The sequence below is a fragment of the Electrona antarctica genome (assembly GCF_951216825.1).
Source record: "Electrona antarctica genome assembly, chromosome: 19".
Classification (NCBI taxonomy): Eukaryota; Metazoa; Chordata; class Actinopteri; order Myctophiformes; family Myctophidae; genus Electrona; species Electrona antarctica.
Window position 1 is genome coordinate 15,161,731 of NC_136800.1, and position 17,759 is coordinate 15,179,489.

Sequence of the window (17,759 nt, forward strand, 5' to 3'; positions counted from 1 at the left end):
TCTTCTCTTCTCTTCTCTTCTCTTCTCTTCTCTTCTCTTCTCTTCTCTTCTCTTCTCTTCTCTTCTCTTCTCTTCTCTTCTCTTCTCTTCTCTTCTCTTCTCACACTTATTGTTCTACCTTTCTGCCACCCTCCCTCTCTTCCTCTCCATCTCTGTCCCTCTATCCTCTGCAGTATCCGTGTGAAGAGTCTGTCTCCCAGTACAGATGTTGGTGCATTAGCGAGGAAGGTGGTGGAGGAGTGTAAGCTTATCCCTCCATCTCGTCTGCCCCAAGTGGAGCAGCTCCTCTATTATCTCCAGAACAGGAAGTCTCCCCCAGGAGAAGGCAAAGGTCAGTAGTTTGTACTTTTTAACACTGACCACGACCAGTTCTTTATGCGCCATAAATTTAACCTAAATAGTTGATGATAAACTCAAGCCCTCAGGGGTGACTATTCCCTGTCAATTAGTTTGACCAAATTTTTCAATTTAGCAGTAATATTACAAATAATATTAGCAGACTTGTCAAATTATTACCCCTGGAATGAATAATGTAGCTTTCAGTTTTCTTTTATGCCCTTTCTTTTTTATTTTACGATAAACATACCTTCTTGCGGTGTCTTGCAATATATTCTTAATATAACACTAAACAAGGAACTACTACAGAGACTATTGTTCCCAGGCATTGTGGTCTACAGTATGTACAGTACAACCACTGTTTAAGGTTGACTTGTGTTCTTCTGTCTCCAGTGGAGAGGAGAGAAAAAAGAGTGGTGAAACCTAAAGAGCTCACCCCATTTGAAGGGATGGAGGTAAGAAGAAAGTTAAGGTTTTTGTTGAAGGGATATGTCTATATTCGTATTGTAATCATTTCTGTGTGAAGTGATTGTTCAGTAATAGGCGGTCTCCCTATTTCTGCAGAAAACAGAAAATTGATTTTCAGACCAGCATACCAATTTTATCCAATCAAGAGAGAGAACTCATACAGGATACAGGATAAACAAATGCAAATTAAATTGAAAGTGATGACGCAAAGAAATGAGCAGACAAAATTGGAATTGTAGCGCTAAAAGGTTTATTGTAGAGACTGGAGAGACTTTTATACACTGTGTATAGCAATCAATACTATCAGAATGTAGAGCCATATTCTTTTAACAAAACAAAAAAAAACTTAGCCTTTTCTTTTCTTTTTTTGTGGCATATTACACTTGTATTAGCTAGTTATAAATGTTTAAGTTTAGTTGAATACTGATAGTTAGCTGATGCATTAGAGATGAAATTCCTTCTCAATGTAATCACTTTATGGCACTACTTAAAAAGAACACGTATTTTAAGTGGTTTTGAGAGAATATTGTGGTTTGTTTAGTTTGCTTAAGGTTTTGTTTCAGCATGCCCTTGATTATATTTGCAGTATTAGTATTACATTGGTGTGTGTGTGTGCGTGTGCGTGTGCGTGTGCGCGTGTGCGTGTGTGCGTGCAGTTGAACGAGGAGGCCAGTATAACCAGAGTAGATGAGTATGTTGAGCTGCTGTATGAAGGCCTTCCAGAGAAGATCAGAGGGTCTTCCCTCATTCTCCAGCTGGCCCGTAACCCTGACAACCTAGAGGAACTACTGCACAACGGTATGTGTTCTGTAGCCTATGTGGCGTGGTACTGCCTGGTTTGCTGCAGGGCTCCAGTTGGCCTCCCAGTGTGTAGCATAACGTTATCTCTCTCCTTCTTTACGTATAGCCTTGTTACAGTCTACCAATATAAAACCATTGATGTGTGGTACACAATATTTTAGAATATTAAATGTACATTTATGTATAAGGGAGGGAAATGTTTTGAAACATGCACAGAGATAATGGCGTTGGCAGACGACGTCAAACTGTGGCGCATACTGTGACTTGAAGGCCGCAAATTTCAGTCCATCTTGTCTGAGCCAGCCAGTCTGAGACAGCCGCAACGTAGATACAGAGATTTAAAGAATCTTGTGGTCGGAGTTTATGAAAAAGTCAGTTTTTAGGGGCCAACACGTTTGCATGTGGACGGGCCCCCAAAATAAAAAATAAATACCGGTGTACGTGTGGACAGTAAGCTTTAACCTGGCTAGGACTGACTGTCTGACTGTCCTGAGGAAGAGGCTTTTCTGGAGTCTACTGCAAGCTCAGAGCATGTAGCAACCACACATCTCTCTCCTGCCCCAAACCAACTATTGACCCCACATCCACTTATTACAGTCGAGGGTTTCCGGCTATAAACAATTGACACCCATGTCTTGAACTTTAAAACGTTGTACATTTCCTGTACCTGTTGCCCTGTAGAATTTGTTTTATATCCCAGGCATATTGCACAGCATTCAGTTAGACTTTCGCATCGTGAAGTTATTTTCGTGATGTCGTTGATGTGTGTTTATAGAGGCAGCACTAGGGGCCCTAGCCAGGGTGTTAAGGGAGGACTGGAAACAAAGTGTGGAACTCGCTACAACAATCATCTACATATTCTTCTGCTTCTCCAGGTATGCACGCACATACACATTATACTAGGGCAGGGGACAATAACCACATCACTGTAATACCGCTGTTATGTGATGTGTAACAATGTTTAAATAAACATCTTTATTCTAATAGATCATCTTATGTTGTTTGTACAGGTTTTAAAATATGGACTAGAGTCAAAAGGCCTTAGATGGCAGTAAACTCGCATTATCATGCCTAATTTATGCTATGCAACATAGCATAAATTAGCAACACTGTTGCAACATACCAACACCGTCGTCGACTGACAGCATTGTCGAAAAAATACTTTCGCCTCAGGGCAGCAGTGCCTCGGACGTAGAGCTGTCACCAGGGAATCAAAGTTTCCCTCTTCAATATGGTTTTCCTCGGGCATCATGTCGAAATGTCCATGAGCCAATGAACCACTGAACTAATGAACCAATGAAATACTCCCTGTGTGCCGTTCAATATCTGCCCACTGCTTTTAGTAGGTTAGGATGGGTTACATCTTTGGCACAAATTCCAGATTTGTGCATTTATTGTTGGCCAATGACATTTTCCCTCTGTCCTCTCCTCTGCAGTTTCTCCCAGTTCCACACCGTGGTGAGTCATTATAAGATCGGAGCGTTGTGTATGAGTGTGGTGGAGCATGAGCTGAAGAGATATGACCTCTGGCAGGAGGAACTACACAAAAAGAACAAGGCTTATATCCTTCATTTCTGTTCCGCTGACAGTTTCTTCCCTCATCTTGCTGCACTCTATTACAGACTACCGTGGGGCTCAGATTGTTTGGACTGTTACCTAAGGGACTATACTGATGTTTTTGCCCACTGTCTACAAATTTCGTATACATTACATTACTATTACTGCCAAACATTTTGGACCCCCTGTTGAAGTCGACCCATGGCATCTATAGAGGAAAAGCACTTGCTCACCTTGCTCATTGCGGTTTGATTCTCAGCAGTCGTGACTCCGGTTTGGCAGGGTGCTCCAATAAAAACACTCAACAGTGTTTTTATTGAAGCCGTTGGGGGGTCATGTCGTTGTTACACACTAGCAACCTCTGCTGGTCGATTGGGCTTCATGTTGAGCAGTGAGGGGAAACTGGAGAAGACAGCATGTTCATCCTGGTGAAACCTTTTGTTGTCAGGTGAGAAGAAGTGGCTGTATTGGAATAACGGTAGGCATGTGGTTGTCATCAGCCTCCCTTAGCCAATAATACGGCTCGGCAGTGACAGGGACCAATCTGTTCTGCAGGAACTTTTGGCTTGACTTTTCAAATCGATCAGCATTTTCATGTGTGCGTGCGTGCGTGCGTGCGTGCGTGCGTGCGTGCGTGCGTGCGTGCACGCATGGCCATGCGTGTGCATAACTTTGTCAATGTATGTTGTTAGTCAATTATCATTTTTTACATACAATTACAATCATTAATACAATGAACCACATACTTGTTGGCATGAAACTAGTTCTGTATTCCTTAACAATGTTGTGTACGTGATTCGGAACCAGAGAACGGTTCTCTGAGGCGAGATCAGGAGAAAGCCCACAGGAAATACCATGGTCTTCTGGCTAAACAAGAACAACTGCTAAGAGGTAAGACAAACCGTGGCAAATGGATTTCATAGCAGTGCTGCCTGGATACTGTTCTCTGAATAGGGATGCTATACTGTGGCTATAGATGCTTTCAACATTCTGTTGTTTGTTAGGAAGCAACACAAACTGTTCAATAATAATGACAAAATACCTAGCCTCCATTTTCCGGCAAGCTATTTTGTGTACCATCTCCCCACTTGGATCTTATTCTCTGTTCTCCTTTTCTCGGTTTCTCCTCTCCATTTTAAAAAGACAAATCTCTGTTTCTCTGCGTCCTCCAGTGTCTCTCTACTTGTTGTTGAACCTAGCTGAGGACACTCGGACAGAGTTGAAGATGAGGAACAAGAACATTGTCGGTCTGCTGGTCAAAGTTCTGGAGCGGGACGATGACGAGTTGCTGGTTCTAGTCGTGTCATTCCTGAAAAAACTGTCCATCTTCCTGGAGAACAAGAATGATATGGTGAGAAACAGACGGACGGACGGATGGATGGATATTATAGATAAATAGATATTGTCATATATTGAACATGTTACATGACCTAAGGAGTATAATGACTGTATTTGGCAGGAGCTTTGTGTTACTGTGTAACTTGTGACAAAAGGTGAATTTCTGAACAACAAAGGTTTATTTTAAATGTTACTGTATGTTAATTGACATAAGAAAAGAGGCCGCACAGCGCCGTTACTGTATGTTAATTGCCCTTACACTGGGAATGATAATGCGTTGCAGTGCTGTCCTGTCAGTATTGTACAGTATGTACTTACTGTATACATTTATATATTTAAAATTCATAACCTTCACTTAATGGGTGACTCCCGCAAGTACAATTTCCAGTGTGCATTCCTTTGTAAAAAGGATCAGTAAACTGTCTCGACTGGACTTCTAATGTAACTCGGATTCCCTGTTCTCTGATCGGTGGCAGGCTGAGGTGGATACCGTGGAGAGACTAGCCCGCCTGGTACCGTGTGACCACGAGGACCTGTTGAATTTGACGCTGCGCCTGCTGTTGAACCTCTCCTTCGACACTGGTCTCAGAGCCAAGATGGTGGAGGTTGGACTACTGCCTAAACTGACTGCCTTACTAGGTAATCTACTGTTGATAGTACTAACACACAATAGGGTACTGACTCAAAGTAAATAATATTGTAGCATACCCGGCCTAGGCCTAGTCACATTGTTCCTTTCTTTTGATATGGGACTCATCCTTTGGGACTTTTACTTAAAGGGCTGAATTTGTAGTTTTATTTTCTACTACAACAGAGTAGGCTAATAAGCAACACAGCTGCAGCTAATAAGCCAATATTAACCAATATTAATAATGGTGTTAGATTTAGGTGTGCCCTGCAGAGCCATGGGTGTGCCAATGTGCACTTGTGCAGGCATGGAGACAGTAGTCAATGCACACCTAAATCTACCCATTATTATGATTATCTGGAGCTGTGTTGCTTACATCATGGTCAGGCAGTGTGCAATGTTTTTATCCTGCTGTGAAAGAATATATATTCAAAGATTTCCACAGGTTTTCACGATATTCCAAAAATAGCAAATCTACAAGCGTGTATATCTGCTACTTTTCAATAGCTAAAGTTTAAAATAATGGTTAAAGTGGTTAAAAGCTAAAGTGACACAGATGCGTTCCAGGTCTTATAGGCTTAAATAGAAAATGAGCAAAAATAATGCATGACCATGTGACTAATGCTATCTTGTTGTGCAATGTTGTGTTTTGCAATCTATACAGAAATTCCTATGACATGCTGCTGCCATATCCTTAGTACAGTCTGCCCTGCCTCAGCACAACAACTTGATTTGAATGATTTGTTTATCGTTGTCTAGCTGATGAAAGCAACCGTCAAGTGGCTATGTGTATCCTATACCACATCAGCGTCGATGACCGCTTCAAGGCCATGTTCGCCTACACTGACTGTATACCTCAGGTACTTCAATACATTACTGGAACTAAACTTTTAGTAAATAATACAATATTCTCTCTTCTCCCTTGATGGTCCAAACAAATCTGTGAAACAGATCGGACTCTAGTCTGAACACGCAACCCCACCAAGGACTGAACCTAAAGATAAACACATTTTAAATGAACATGAATGATAATAGATCCAACATAATATTGCCAAGTCCTAAATGCTAATGCAGGATGTATATCTGATGAGCTGGCAGTGATTCTAGCTGGTATGGTAGTATGTTTAGTTTTACATGGACCATTTAGTTCATCTTAGGTCATGGTCGTGATTGGGTTTTTTTCTTTCTTTTTTTTCTTCCCATAAAAAGTAAAAAAAAAACATATTTACACATAGTACCTGAGATATAGATATATAAAGGTGCGTGAGCATAGCAGCCATGCACTGTGTAATATGCACTATATACTTAAGGACGTTAGTTAAGGTGCTAGAATAAAAGATGAACACACAAAAGACATGGGATTAACGTGTTGTGTACGTGTCAACTGTCAACCGCATAATTAAAAGAGAAACCCAGTTTAATTACACTGTGTATGCTTTTAAGCTGATGCAGATGCTGTATGAGCATGGCGAAGAGAGAATAGATGCTGAGCTCATCTCTTTCTGCATCAACCTGTCCGCCAACAAGAGGAATGCTCAGCTCATGTGTGAAGGTATGCTTGCACTGTATGGCCCTCATTTATCAACCGTGCGTACGCCAAAATATGGGTGTACGCCGAAATTACCGCAATTTTCGGCATTTACGATTTGCGCCAACGTTTGATTTTGAACTTGAGCCAGGACAAAAACCACGTCTGGTCGGGAGCTGTCGTACGCTTTGTCCTCACCTGTTTTTCTGTCGTAGAACAGCGGAGCAGCATTGTTTGACCAGCTGAGAGGCTGTCACAGGCATCGAAACATATGTATTCACTCCTAAAATGTTTATATAAAACTGTATAGGTATGTATATGGGCTAAATGTAAAAAAGTAAAAAAAAGTTAAGGAATACATCAACGATGTGTCTTTGTGTCATATGAAATTAGTAGGAGCTTTCCAACTTTACAAGCAAGCAATTAAAATCGTGCATTTAAAAACAATGTTGCAAGTTAGATGCTAAGCCATTTAAACAGTGTTTTGCATGATGAGCGCATACATGCGAGGATTTGGGCTGTCTGTGCTGAAATATTTCCATGACGGGACGTTGGAGAGTGCAGCGCTGCAGCTGCGGAGAGTCCCAATTTGGGTAGCCTACTGTAGCCTAATCTACAGCAGGCCGATGTCTTTCTGGAGTTACAGTAGCCTATGTGCAATCTCCTCCTCGTTTAATAAACCCGACGCGTCGCTCGAATGCCAAATGTGCCATGCCGGCGTGCCAGCGCAAAATTGGGGACCGCTGACCGCATCGGAGTTAGGTATAGGCTAAACCACCCAGCCAGGCTGCCAGCCCACCAGTGCCAGTGTGCCACATGAGGCTGGTTTAGGCTGCACATTTATATAATTGTCAGTTGATAGCCCAGCCACTGCACCGACTACTACTGCGACTAGCGAGGTAGGCTAATCTAAATAGATTGTCATAAACGTGCATGGTCGCGGTGTCATGAACAGTGATAGAGACAGACAGGACAGGAGAGGAGGAAAACAGCAGCGTGTGTGTGCGCCTATTTGTTATTTAATTCATTGTTCACATGCAGGTTCAGATTTTCGTTCACTAATATATTGTTGTAGGCTATATTAAATGAATAAATACTTTAATAATTTAATATAGGCTACAACTAACAACACACGGCAGGCGCGTAGCGCGGATCAAATGATTGACTGGGCAAATTAGCATGGGGGGGGGGGGGGGGGGGGGGGGGGGTAGCCCCGGCCGATAGTGAAGTGTGAAGTGTGAACGAGCGAGGCGAGAGGAGAAACAGACAGGGTACTACATGCAGCTACAGCTTTATTTAATTCATACAGGTGTTCGTTCTTTATTTATTTAAGATAGGCTACAACAAACCAGTTGGACTTGCAAGTTGCGTGTGCGTGCGTGCGTCTGTGTGTGTATGAGAGGGGGGTGACTTTTTTATTTACTTTTTTCGTCATGTAACTATGGTTTCCAAGGTCGTACTGCAGTTGTTCATGTCGCAAAAACGAGGGCGAGGCTTGATTTCATAGGGCGTGCCAGATAGATTTCAGCCGTCACATTTATAAACGTCCGAACGAAATTAAGGAAGAAACAGCTGTCTGCGATCACTTTGTAAATGCCGACCCGACGTGGGTGTACTACGAATCCTACACTCGAATTTGGGGCAGAATTTCCACTCGATTGATAAATGAGGGCCTATGTATCTATGCATGCACGTCTGTTTATGTGTTTGTGGCTGTGTTTCTATGTATGCTATGGGTATGTACAGTATGGGGCTTGAGCTATGAGAGAGTAATGTACTGTAGTTGTCCTATTTCTTTATGGAGTGACCTTACTGAACGGTAGTGCAGTGGTTCCCAAAGTGGGGTCCGGGGACCCCTAGGGGTCCTTGAGAGAGTTCCAGGGGGTCCCCAGCTAAATGATAATTAGGAATCAAATGGACCCCTATGGGACTGTAACTCAGAGAGTGTACAAATGGAACAAAATGGACCCTAATGGGTCCATTTGGTTCCATTTGGGGTCCATTTGGTTCCATTTGTAGTTTTGTACACTCTCAGACTTAAAGTAACCTTGCTTTTACAATATACATTGGGGTCCCAGAGATAGAAATGCCATTAAATGGGGGACCGTAGCCTTTTATGGGGGTCCTTGGTGTATATTTTCTAATGGGGGTCCGCAGACTAATGCGTGTCAAGTTGGGGGTCCTTGACATGAAAAAGTTTGAGAACCACTGCTATAGATTTGTCCACTTCCCTCTTTGTGTCTCTAGGTAATGGGTTGAAGATGCTGATGAAGAGAGCTCTGAAGATGAAGGACTGTCTTCTGATGAAGATGATCAGAAACATCTCCCAGCATGATGGACCGACCAAACAGCTTTTTATTGTTAGTTATCCCCAAATCCTTCCACTAGTATTGTGCTATCTGCCTATATGTTGGGCTGCAAATAATTACTGTCCTTTAACAGTTTCTCTCTCTTTCTCCTACTACTTCTCTCTCTTCGTAACTCTCTCTCTCTCTCTCTCTCTCTCTCTCTCTCTCTCTCTCTCTCTCTCTCTCTCTGTGTGTGCTTGTCTCCATCAGGACTATGTTGGGGACTTAGCAGCTCAGATCTGTGCGGAGGAAGAGGAGGAGTTTGTTCTAGAATGTCTGGGAACGTTGGCCAACCTCACCATCCCTGACCTGGACTGGGAGTTGGTGCTCAAAGAATACAACTTAGTACCTTATCTCAAAGACAGACTTAAACCAGGTAAATCCCCACATCAGGAAGTCGCCTACATTTATTTGTCTTTGTCTGAAGTGCTATTCTATACAAAAATCTCATGTTTGTTGATAGAAGCAGACTGCGGAGGGTCTGCACTAATCATGTGGGTCTCAACACAAGACCCACAAACTATTTTGAAGTGGAGAAACGAACATGAGCAGAATCCGAGAGAGCAGAACTGTGAATGGCAGGCCTGCTTTATTTATACAGGGTAGATTGCCAAGCAGACATGCTGTTTCACAGCATCACAATCACATGGCCCATACATAACGCATTATCTATAATCCGCTGAGATACTAAAGCCTGGACATAGGCAACACAATTTCCTACACATTCAAAAATAAATAAAGAAGAGAAAACAGCCAAGAGCATGAATATAAGCAGTAAAGCACACTAACCATTACCACCATAACACATCACACCATGTCCTCTACCTTTAATGGCCATAGAGTGTTATGTATATTATAACAGGAAACTCTTAAGGTAAGGCCCCGTTTCCCTGGCGTGCACGCATCCGCCTGGGTGACGGCAGACTGCTGGGCGAGCGCTGGCGCTTTGTTATGGGGGGTCAGATCAACATATGGAATTAATTCTGTACTGGCCATATATGGAGCGTGTCTTGAATGTGCAGAGTTTGATGAGGTCAGATCAACATATGGAATGTCAGAACAGGTCAGCTCCATATATGGAGATCTAAGGGTGGCAGAGGGGGCAGTGTCTTGAGTGTACAGGGTTTGATGAGGGCCCAGTTAGGGCCGGGCCTTAATTTTCAGGCCTGTTGCGAACTCTAGTTTTCGCCGGCTGCCGGGCGCGGCTTCACTAATAACTTTGGGGCGGGCCCGTCTAGAGTTTGAATGGACAGGTATCAGTCAAAAGGGAGTCACCGAAGAGGAAGGATGGATGGGGAAGGATCAACATATGGAATGTCAGAACAATGTCAATATTGATGACATCAGAGATCTCCATATATGGGCATTCCCACATATGGGCTTAATATTGATGACATCAGGGAGTCACGTGATGTAACGTGATGTCACAAGGCATGCCCATATATGGAGGCATGGGGTGGGTGACGGACGGACTGACTGACTGACTGACTGACGTTGCACGTTTTCATAGTAAACAGCAACTTCCTAAACCGTTACAGCCCATTAGCATCAATTCTTCTGCCCTAGACAATGGACTTAAATCCTTCCAAAAAAACTTGGTTTGTTAGCTCTGGCTCCCTCTGTAGGCTGAAGCACAAGCTTCAGAGGAACCATCATTAGTGCAGTAGCAGTACCTATGTTTACCAATATCATATTCTGGATTGCATTTGATTTAGCCACCATTAAAATGCCTCCCCGGTATACACACTGATGTCAATTTGTCTTCATGCTTACCTTCATAAAGGGTAAGTTAGAGTGAGTTAGTTAGCTAGTTTGTTATTTCTGTTATTTCCATTTACTGTTAAGAATCGCAAGTTCACAGAGACCTGGTTGGAGAACAGCATGTTTAGTGCTTGGTTGAAGTCTTTGGGTATAAACTATAAAGGCATTTGAGTTGCATGTGAAGTCACCCACCAGCAAATGCCTGCCGTCTGACAATATTCTGCAATTATCCCGGCTTGGGGAAGATCACCAAGACCAAGTGCACAGCAATAAAAGCAGAGAGGCGTTGTTTTTTACACATGGTAACTAAGCGCTAGTAAGGCAGTGATGACAGGTGAGCAGTTTCAGACCATATACTTTTAGCCAATATCGCCATGAAATTGTAACCCATTTACGACTGACTCTGAGGCCGATTCTAAAAACGCCTTCTAAATCTCTGACTCAAGTTTTCTGAAAACCTTCAAATATATATTCAAAAATCACACCCGTGTGAAGTGAGGGGTGCTCAAATACATTTTTGACCTTATACCAACCTTGAAACATACCTTAGTTATGTCACCAAGAGAATGGTGGTGGCCAAGGGTTTCCACCGACAAACCGACAGCCGATTTGCTCAGACACATATGATGTAAATTCTCTATTCATTGTCAATGGCATTTAATGTTTGTTTTAAGACAGAATATAGCTGTTTATAGGAGGGGCTGGCGCCCCTCAAAAATGACAAAAAATGTATGTATGTAACTATGTATATACTGTACATAGCAACAACTACCCCAAAAGGGGTTACCGTCCTGAAAGGTATAGTTACCACCTAAAATGCAAAAATGTAAGTGATCTTAACATCATGTCATCAACGTCATGTAGTTTAATTGGTTGAAGCCTACAGAAACCGGTCCATGCCCTCTTTGCTCATTGCCCAGTCACTCATACTAAATTCCCCTAAATTGCCAGTGCATTGTCACCTTTAGAGAAATAGCAAGCACACTGGAAATTATACTTCATGTCTGGTGTCGTCTGGGGGCTCATTCTTTAATAAGTCACTGTTTCTAGGTTTAGGTTTAAAGCCATTTCTCATTTGTATGCATATCCGACACAAAATGGACCTGTGTGTGTGTGTGTGTGTGTGTGTGTGTGTGTGTGTGTGTGTGTGTGTGTGTGTGTGTGTGTGTGTGTGTGTGTGTGTGTGTGTGTGTGTGTGTGTGTGTGTGTGTGTGTGTGTGTGTGTGTGTGTGTGTGTGTGTGTGTGTGTGTGTGTGTGTCAGGCTCAGCAGAGGATGACCTCATCTTAGAGGTAGTGATAATGATTGGAACCGTTTCAATGGACGACGCCTGTGCTGCCATGTTGGCCAAATCTGGCATCATCCCGGCCATCATAGAACTGCTCAATGGTAACAAACACACACATACAGTACAATAGAGATGGGGGCGGGTACAGTATCTGTTACACAAAAATAATTCACTGTCGATTTAGTACTGAAATTTTAAACAAATAATAGATAATAGAATTATGCCTCATACAAAACGGCATTGCTCTAGAAGTGTCACCCACGTTCTGTTTTTCAAAGCGACCATCAACATTCAAATAATTGTAGAATAACACATGCTGCTTGTTCTACTGCCACCAAGGCTTTAGGTCTCTGATAGGGTATGGTATGGACCAGCCAAGCCAGACCAATCTTCCACAATCGTCAAATGTTACATTCTGTGTAGAGTACTGAAAGCCGTGAGCGGAAGCAGTCATCTGTTCATCATTTCCGTTCTTTAGAATATAAAATATAAAATATCTTTAGAATACATTTTACTACAAGTTACAATAGTGCTGTTTTGTCTACATCAGTATCAGTTTTACTACATTCCTATGTAATAATTTCCTTTTCCTGTTTCTGTTTCCTGTGTGTAGCCCAACAGGAGGATGATGAGTTTGTGTGTCAGATTGTGTATGTCTTCTACCAGATGGTTTTCCATCAGGCCACACGTGATGTAATCATCAAAGACACACGTATCCTTCCTGCAATGCAAAGTGCTTACATTTCTGTCCTGTTGCTCACAAGTCAATAAGCTTTTACACCAGTGATTACAGTCATTGTTTTATTGTTAAATTACACAAAACGTCCCAAAATAGTCACACACTGACTTTGTTACTAATACTCTCATTCTCCTTATGCAGTCTGTCAGTCAGTCTGTGTGTGTGTGTGTGTGTGTGTGTGTGTGTGTGTGTGTGTGTGTGTGTGTGTGTGTGTGTGTGTGTGTGTGTGTGTGTGTGTGTGTGTGTGTGTGTGTGTGTGTGTGTGTGTGTGTGTGTGTGTGTGTGTGTGTGTGTGTGTGTGTCTCTCTCTGAGATGATAAGTCTGATTACAAACACTGGTTTAGTGACTGTGTGGGGTTAAGCTGTGTTCATTGTGATAGGTTTGTTTTCCTAAGCCCCTCCCCCTCCAGAAGCCCCGGCCTACCTCATAGACCTGATGCATGACAAGAACGCTGAGATCAGGAAAGTCTGTGATAACACACTAGATATAATCGCTGTGAGTAACACACACACACACACACACATTCACCAGTACTGTCATCATCATTATAAAACTATATAATATAATTAATTATATATTTAATATTATATTTATATTATTTAATATTATTAATAATATGATGAATAATTATAATACAGTAGTGAACTGCTATTCTGAAATCCGTCACATGTCGTTAAAAACAAATGATATCCACAGAATTTACCGTAGAAAATAAATTAGGACACTAGAAGAACATATATAGAAAGAGGAGGATCATATCTTGTAAATTATATTTTTGTACTATGAAGCTGAATTAAGCTATACCAGTTGATCCCAAGCCTTTCTGGACCCGTGCCTATTTTAAATTCTCAGATTAAGAAGTCAATGAATCTCTTTCTGTGTCTTCTACTCTCTCTCCGCTCTCTCTCTTTTCCTTACCCTTCCACCCCTTCCCTTCTTTCCTGGCTGTGTCCCAGGAGTATGATGAGGAATGGGGCAGAAAGATACAGTCTGAGAAGTTCCGATTCCATAACAACCAGTGGTTGGAGATGGTGGAGAGTCGTCAGGTGGACGACGCCGAGCCGTATCTCTACGACGACAATGACAGGGCTGATCTGTTCTACAGTGCTGGTACACGCACGCACGCACGCACGTGCGCGCACACACACACACACACACACACACACACACACACACACACACACACACACCCACACACACAACTATTATACTAATACAATGTTGTATTTTCACTTGCAGTCATTGTCATGTGTCACATGATTGAGTATTAAGCTCTATACAGTTGATATCCCTGAATTATCCAAGGCATCAAGCCCTATGTTCTTGTGAATGTATCATGTATGTGGTGTCCTTCCAGATGGCATAACTCCAGCGGATGGTTCGGTCAGTCCAGATTTCTACCATGATCTACAGCCTCAGAATGGAGACTCACACCTCGCTGGGTGAGTTAGCAACACAAGTCAGCCTATCCTATACATACCCCACACTAAAAACTGACAGTGTGACTCATTCTGTTGGTCCCAGAATGAGTCACAGGTGTATTTTTGCTTGATCCCCATGAGATAATTTGAGTGTGTTTTAATTCATTAAATATGATCAAATTAAAGGTAGTGTAAGTGATATTTTGTTTGTTTGTTAAAATAAGTGTTATATAGCTCTATATTCTGACAGCAATCATTGCTATTAAGCATTTTTTTATTCAGTAACAGGGGCCTCCCTGTCTCCCCAGCTCTCTAGTAAACAGAAAATACGTTTTCTAGGCAGGATACCAATTTTATCCAATTAGGAGATAGACCTTATACATGATACAGAATAAACTGGAACACTGGAACCTGATTGGATAAAATTGGTATCTCAACCTGGCGATTTATTTTCTGTTTATACAGCAATATTAACTATTAAGAACAATATCAATTCATTCAGTAACAACTATAACCAGTGCACTTGAACCATAACCGTAATAAAGAGCACTTGTGTCATATAATGTAACTTATAATCAGTGTAATTGTTTTTGTAATGACCCTAATTCAGTAGTAGGCCTATAGTTCTCATTCAACTATTGTTTTGTTCCAGAGATGTCAGTGATGTTTTTGACCAGACCAGCACTTCTCCAGGACGACCAGCCACAGCCTATGGCTTCAGACCTGACGAACAGCCTTACTATCAGTATACATAAACAAACACACTCACACATCCACTGACATTCTATGTTGGTCAAATTCTATTAACTTGCATTCATTCCTCAGTGTTCATCATTGCACACCTCTGAATAGATAATCACGCGTGTCCATAGCTATTATAGCTCATGCCTGTATGCTCCATGCAATCATCATATTTCCATAGTTTGCTATAGCTACTAATATGGTCATTGTAAATGTTGCCATAGATTGTAAGGTAATGATCACCTATGCATCATCTATTCTTTTCTGGGGTAGAAATTATTCTAATCCAGAGCAGGATAAATTACAGGACATACATCATTATACTTGCAAGACAGTATCTGAATGGTTCACTCAACCAGAGACGGGTGAGAATCAAAGAGCCTTCGGTGCGGAAACTGGGTGGAAACGATTTGGAGATTGAAAAAATTGCATTGCTGAAATAATGCAAAGATCCTTCATTATTGGGAGGGCATCAGGATTGTGTTCAAAGCAATAGGTGTAGGTTTGTCAGCACCTCTTTGTTGAGAGGTTTTCTCAATTTAGGTGGATTGGTGCAGAGATCTCTGATCATCTGTCAACACAACACTATTCATTAAGCCAAAGCAACATCTATGTACTGAACATGTACATGTAATGAATTGTTCAAAGGGGTCATTGACGGGCCTTCAATGTAAAATAATTCTACTGTTGAAATCAACATGGTCCCAATCTCCTATTGCTTCCCAGTGCAATGTTCAATTTAGGTACTGTTGCCACATAAGAACTTTAACATATTAATACTTGTGAGCAGCACAATTTAGCTCCAGTTACTAAAACAAAATCACATCATGCGTTTGAAAATGGCGTAGATACATAATGTTACATAATTATTATACATGATTGCTGTTCCATTGGGATAAACCTGCCACCATGTTATATCTGTTACGTCTTGATATAACTCTTTATAATATCTTCCTGTATATTGCTAATTTCATTTGACCAGTAGTTTTCAACCTGGACTTGAATGTGGGGGGAAAAATAGTATATGTTTACAGTCATTGTCAAGTTTTGTATGTGACATAATCACCACTTACAGCCTAAAAGCTCCTGCTTGTTGTTGATTAAGTATAAAGCAAACGTGAAGTGAAAAGTTCAACTAAGAATCATTACTTAGTGTCACAGGTGCATGCCAGTGTCAGGGAGTGACAGGCAGAGACTGCCTTTTGTTTATCGGAATGCAAAAAGATTTGATACCTGCTCATTTAACACTAATTTCTTGCATGTCAATTAAGACCAGTACAGTTCCACACAGCCACCTTTGTTACCATGCACTATGATGTGTAGATAGTGAGTAGAAAGTATCTTATACAGTTTACAGCCTGATTTACACTTAGTTGTTGCACGTCGGTGTCGCACGATGCAACACATTATATAAATCGGTATAAATCAAGTATAAGAGGTATAGATGGTTACATTGTGGGTCTCATGTTACTACTGCATTACTGTAACTGAAGCCCTTCCTCTGAATACCATATTCACAGAGATTGAAAGTAAATAGTTACAACAAGTACTCTTGTTACTGTAATTAAGTAACTTTTTCATCTACTTGCACTTTTCTGGGTACAATTTAAAATCTGTAATTGTACTTTCACTTAGTGAAAGTATCGTAACTACTTTAGGACAAGCAATTGGGATTGATAGGGGATGATAGTAGGGTGGATGGATTCATATTGGGATTGATAGGGGATGGTAGTAGGGTGGATGGATTCATATTGGGATTGATAGGGGATGGTAGTAGGGTGGATGGATTCATATTGGGATTGATAGGGGATGGTAGTAGGGTGGATGGATTCATATTGGGATTGATAGGGGATGGTAGTAGGGTGGATTGATAGGGAATGGTAGTAGGGTGGATTGATAGGGGATGGTAGTAGGGTGGATGGATTCATATTGGGATTGATAGGGGATGGTAGTAGGGTGGATTGATAGGGAATGGTAGTAGGGTGGATTGATAGGGGATGGTAGTAGGGTGGATGGATTCATATTGGGATTGATAGGGGATGGTAGTAGGGTGGATGGATTCATATTTAAATGGTTATGTTCAGGATGCCACATTGGAACTTTCACAGTGACTATTATGCACTGTTCTGAGCAGAAATGCCTTTGTACTTTTACTTGAGTGGTTTTCAACACAAGTAATCTAAATTCTACTTTAATTTTTAACAGTATAAGATACCTCTGGCATAAAATATCCATGGGGAGGACTATGAGCTAATGAGTCAAAGGGACAGGATCTTGATGACTCTACTATTCTTTGGGTCCATCAATCAATGCAAGGCGAAGTAGAAGTTTTGATGGTGCCTTATCACAGTAGTATTATCTACCACACGATGTCAGTGTTTATGGTGTCATCACCTAAAAAAGAAATAATAATCTTATCTGCTGGGGAGCAGGTTTAGATCCAAGTCATATAATACAGGGGTTCCCAAACTTTGTCATGTCAAGGACCCCCAAATTGACATTTATTAGCCCGCGGACCCCCATTTGAAAATATATGCCAGGGGCCCCATAAGAGAAGATTTGTACGGCTCTAGCAGTGATTCTCAACCCATTTGATTTCAAGGACCCCCCGTTTGAACTCAATTAGGCTACGGCCCCCTATTTAATGGCATTTATATCTCTGGGACCCCAATGTATATTGTAAAATCAGTGTACAAATGGAACCAGGTTCCATTTGTACACTCTCTTAGTTACAGACCCATAAGGGTCCAACGGGTCCATTTGGTTCCATTTGTACACTCTCTGAGTTACAGACCCATAAGGGTC

General features: G+C 41.6%; 1 protein-coding gene across 1 annotated transcript in view; it reads left to right on the forward strand.

Annotated features, from left to right (window-relative positions):
* The window catches only part of LOC306943944 (kinesin-associated protein 3-like), an 18,892-nt gene extending 2,279 nt beyond the window's left edge, over positions 1-16,613 (forward strand). Inside the window, exons 3-20 of the mRNA XM_079530502.1 lie at positions 174-331; positions 730-791; positions 1,461-1,602; positions 2,381-2,480; positions 3,042-3,166; positions 3,955-4,053; positions 4,335-4,513; positions 4,977-5,139; positions 5,888-5,988; positions 6,572-6,680; positions 8,904-9,016; positions 9,215-9,380; positions 12,028-12,153; positions 12,666-12,764; positions 13,202-13,287; positions 13,749-13,902; positions 14,150-14,234; positions 14,866-16,613. Coding sequence (XP_079386628.1) covers positions 174-331; positions 730-791; positions 1,461-1,602; positions 2,381-2,480; positions 3,042-3,166; positions 3,955-4,053; positions 4,335-4,513; positions 4,977-5,139; positions 5,888-5,988; positions 6,572-6,680; positions 8,904-9,016; positions 9,215-9,380; positions 12,028-12,153; positions 12,666-12,764; positions 13,202-13,287; positions 13,749-13,902; positions 14,150-14,234; positions 14,866-14,968 — 2,170 coding nt within the window. The 3' untranslated portion in view covers positions 14,969-16,613. The remainder of the gene's footprint in view (positions 1-173; positions 332-729; positions 792-1,460; positions 1,603-2,380; positions 2,481-3,041; positions 3,167-3,954; positions 4,054-4,334; positions 4,514-4,976; positions 5,140-5,887; positions 5,989-6,571; positions 6,681-8,903; positions 9,017-9,214; positions 9,381-12,027; positions 12,154-12,665; positions 12,765-13,201; positions 13,288-13,748; positions 13,903-14,149; positions 14,235-14,865) is intronic.
* The last annotated feature ends 1,146 nt before the right edge of the window (positions 16,614-17,759 follow it).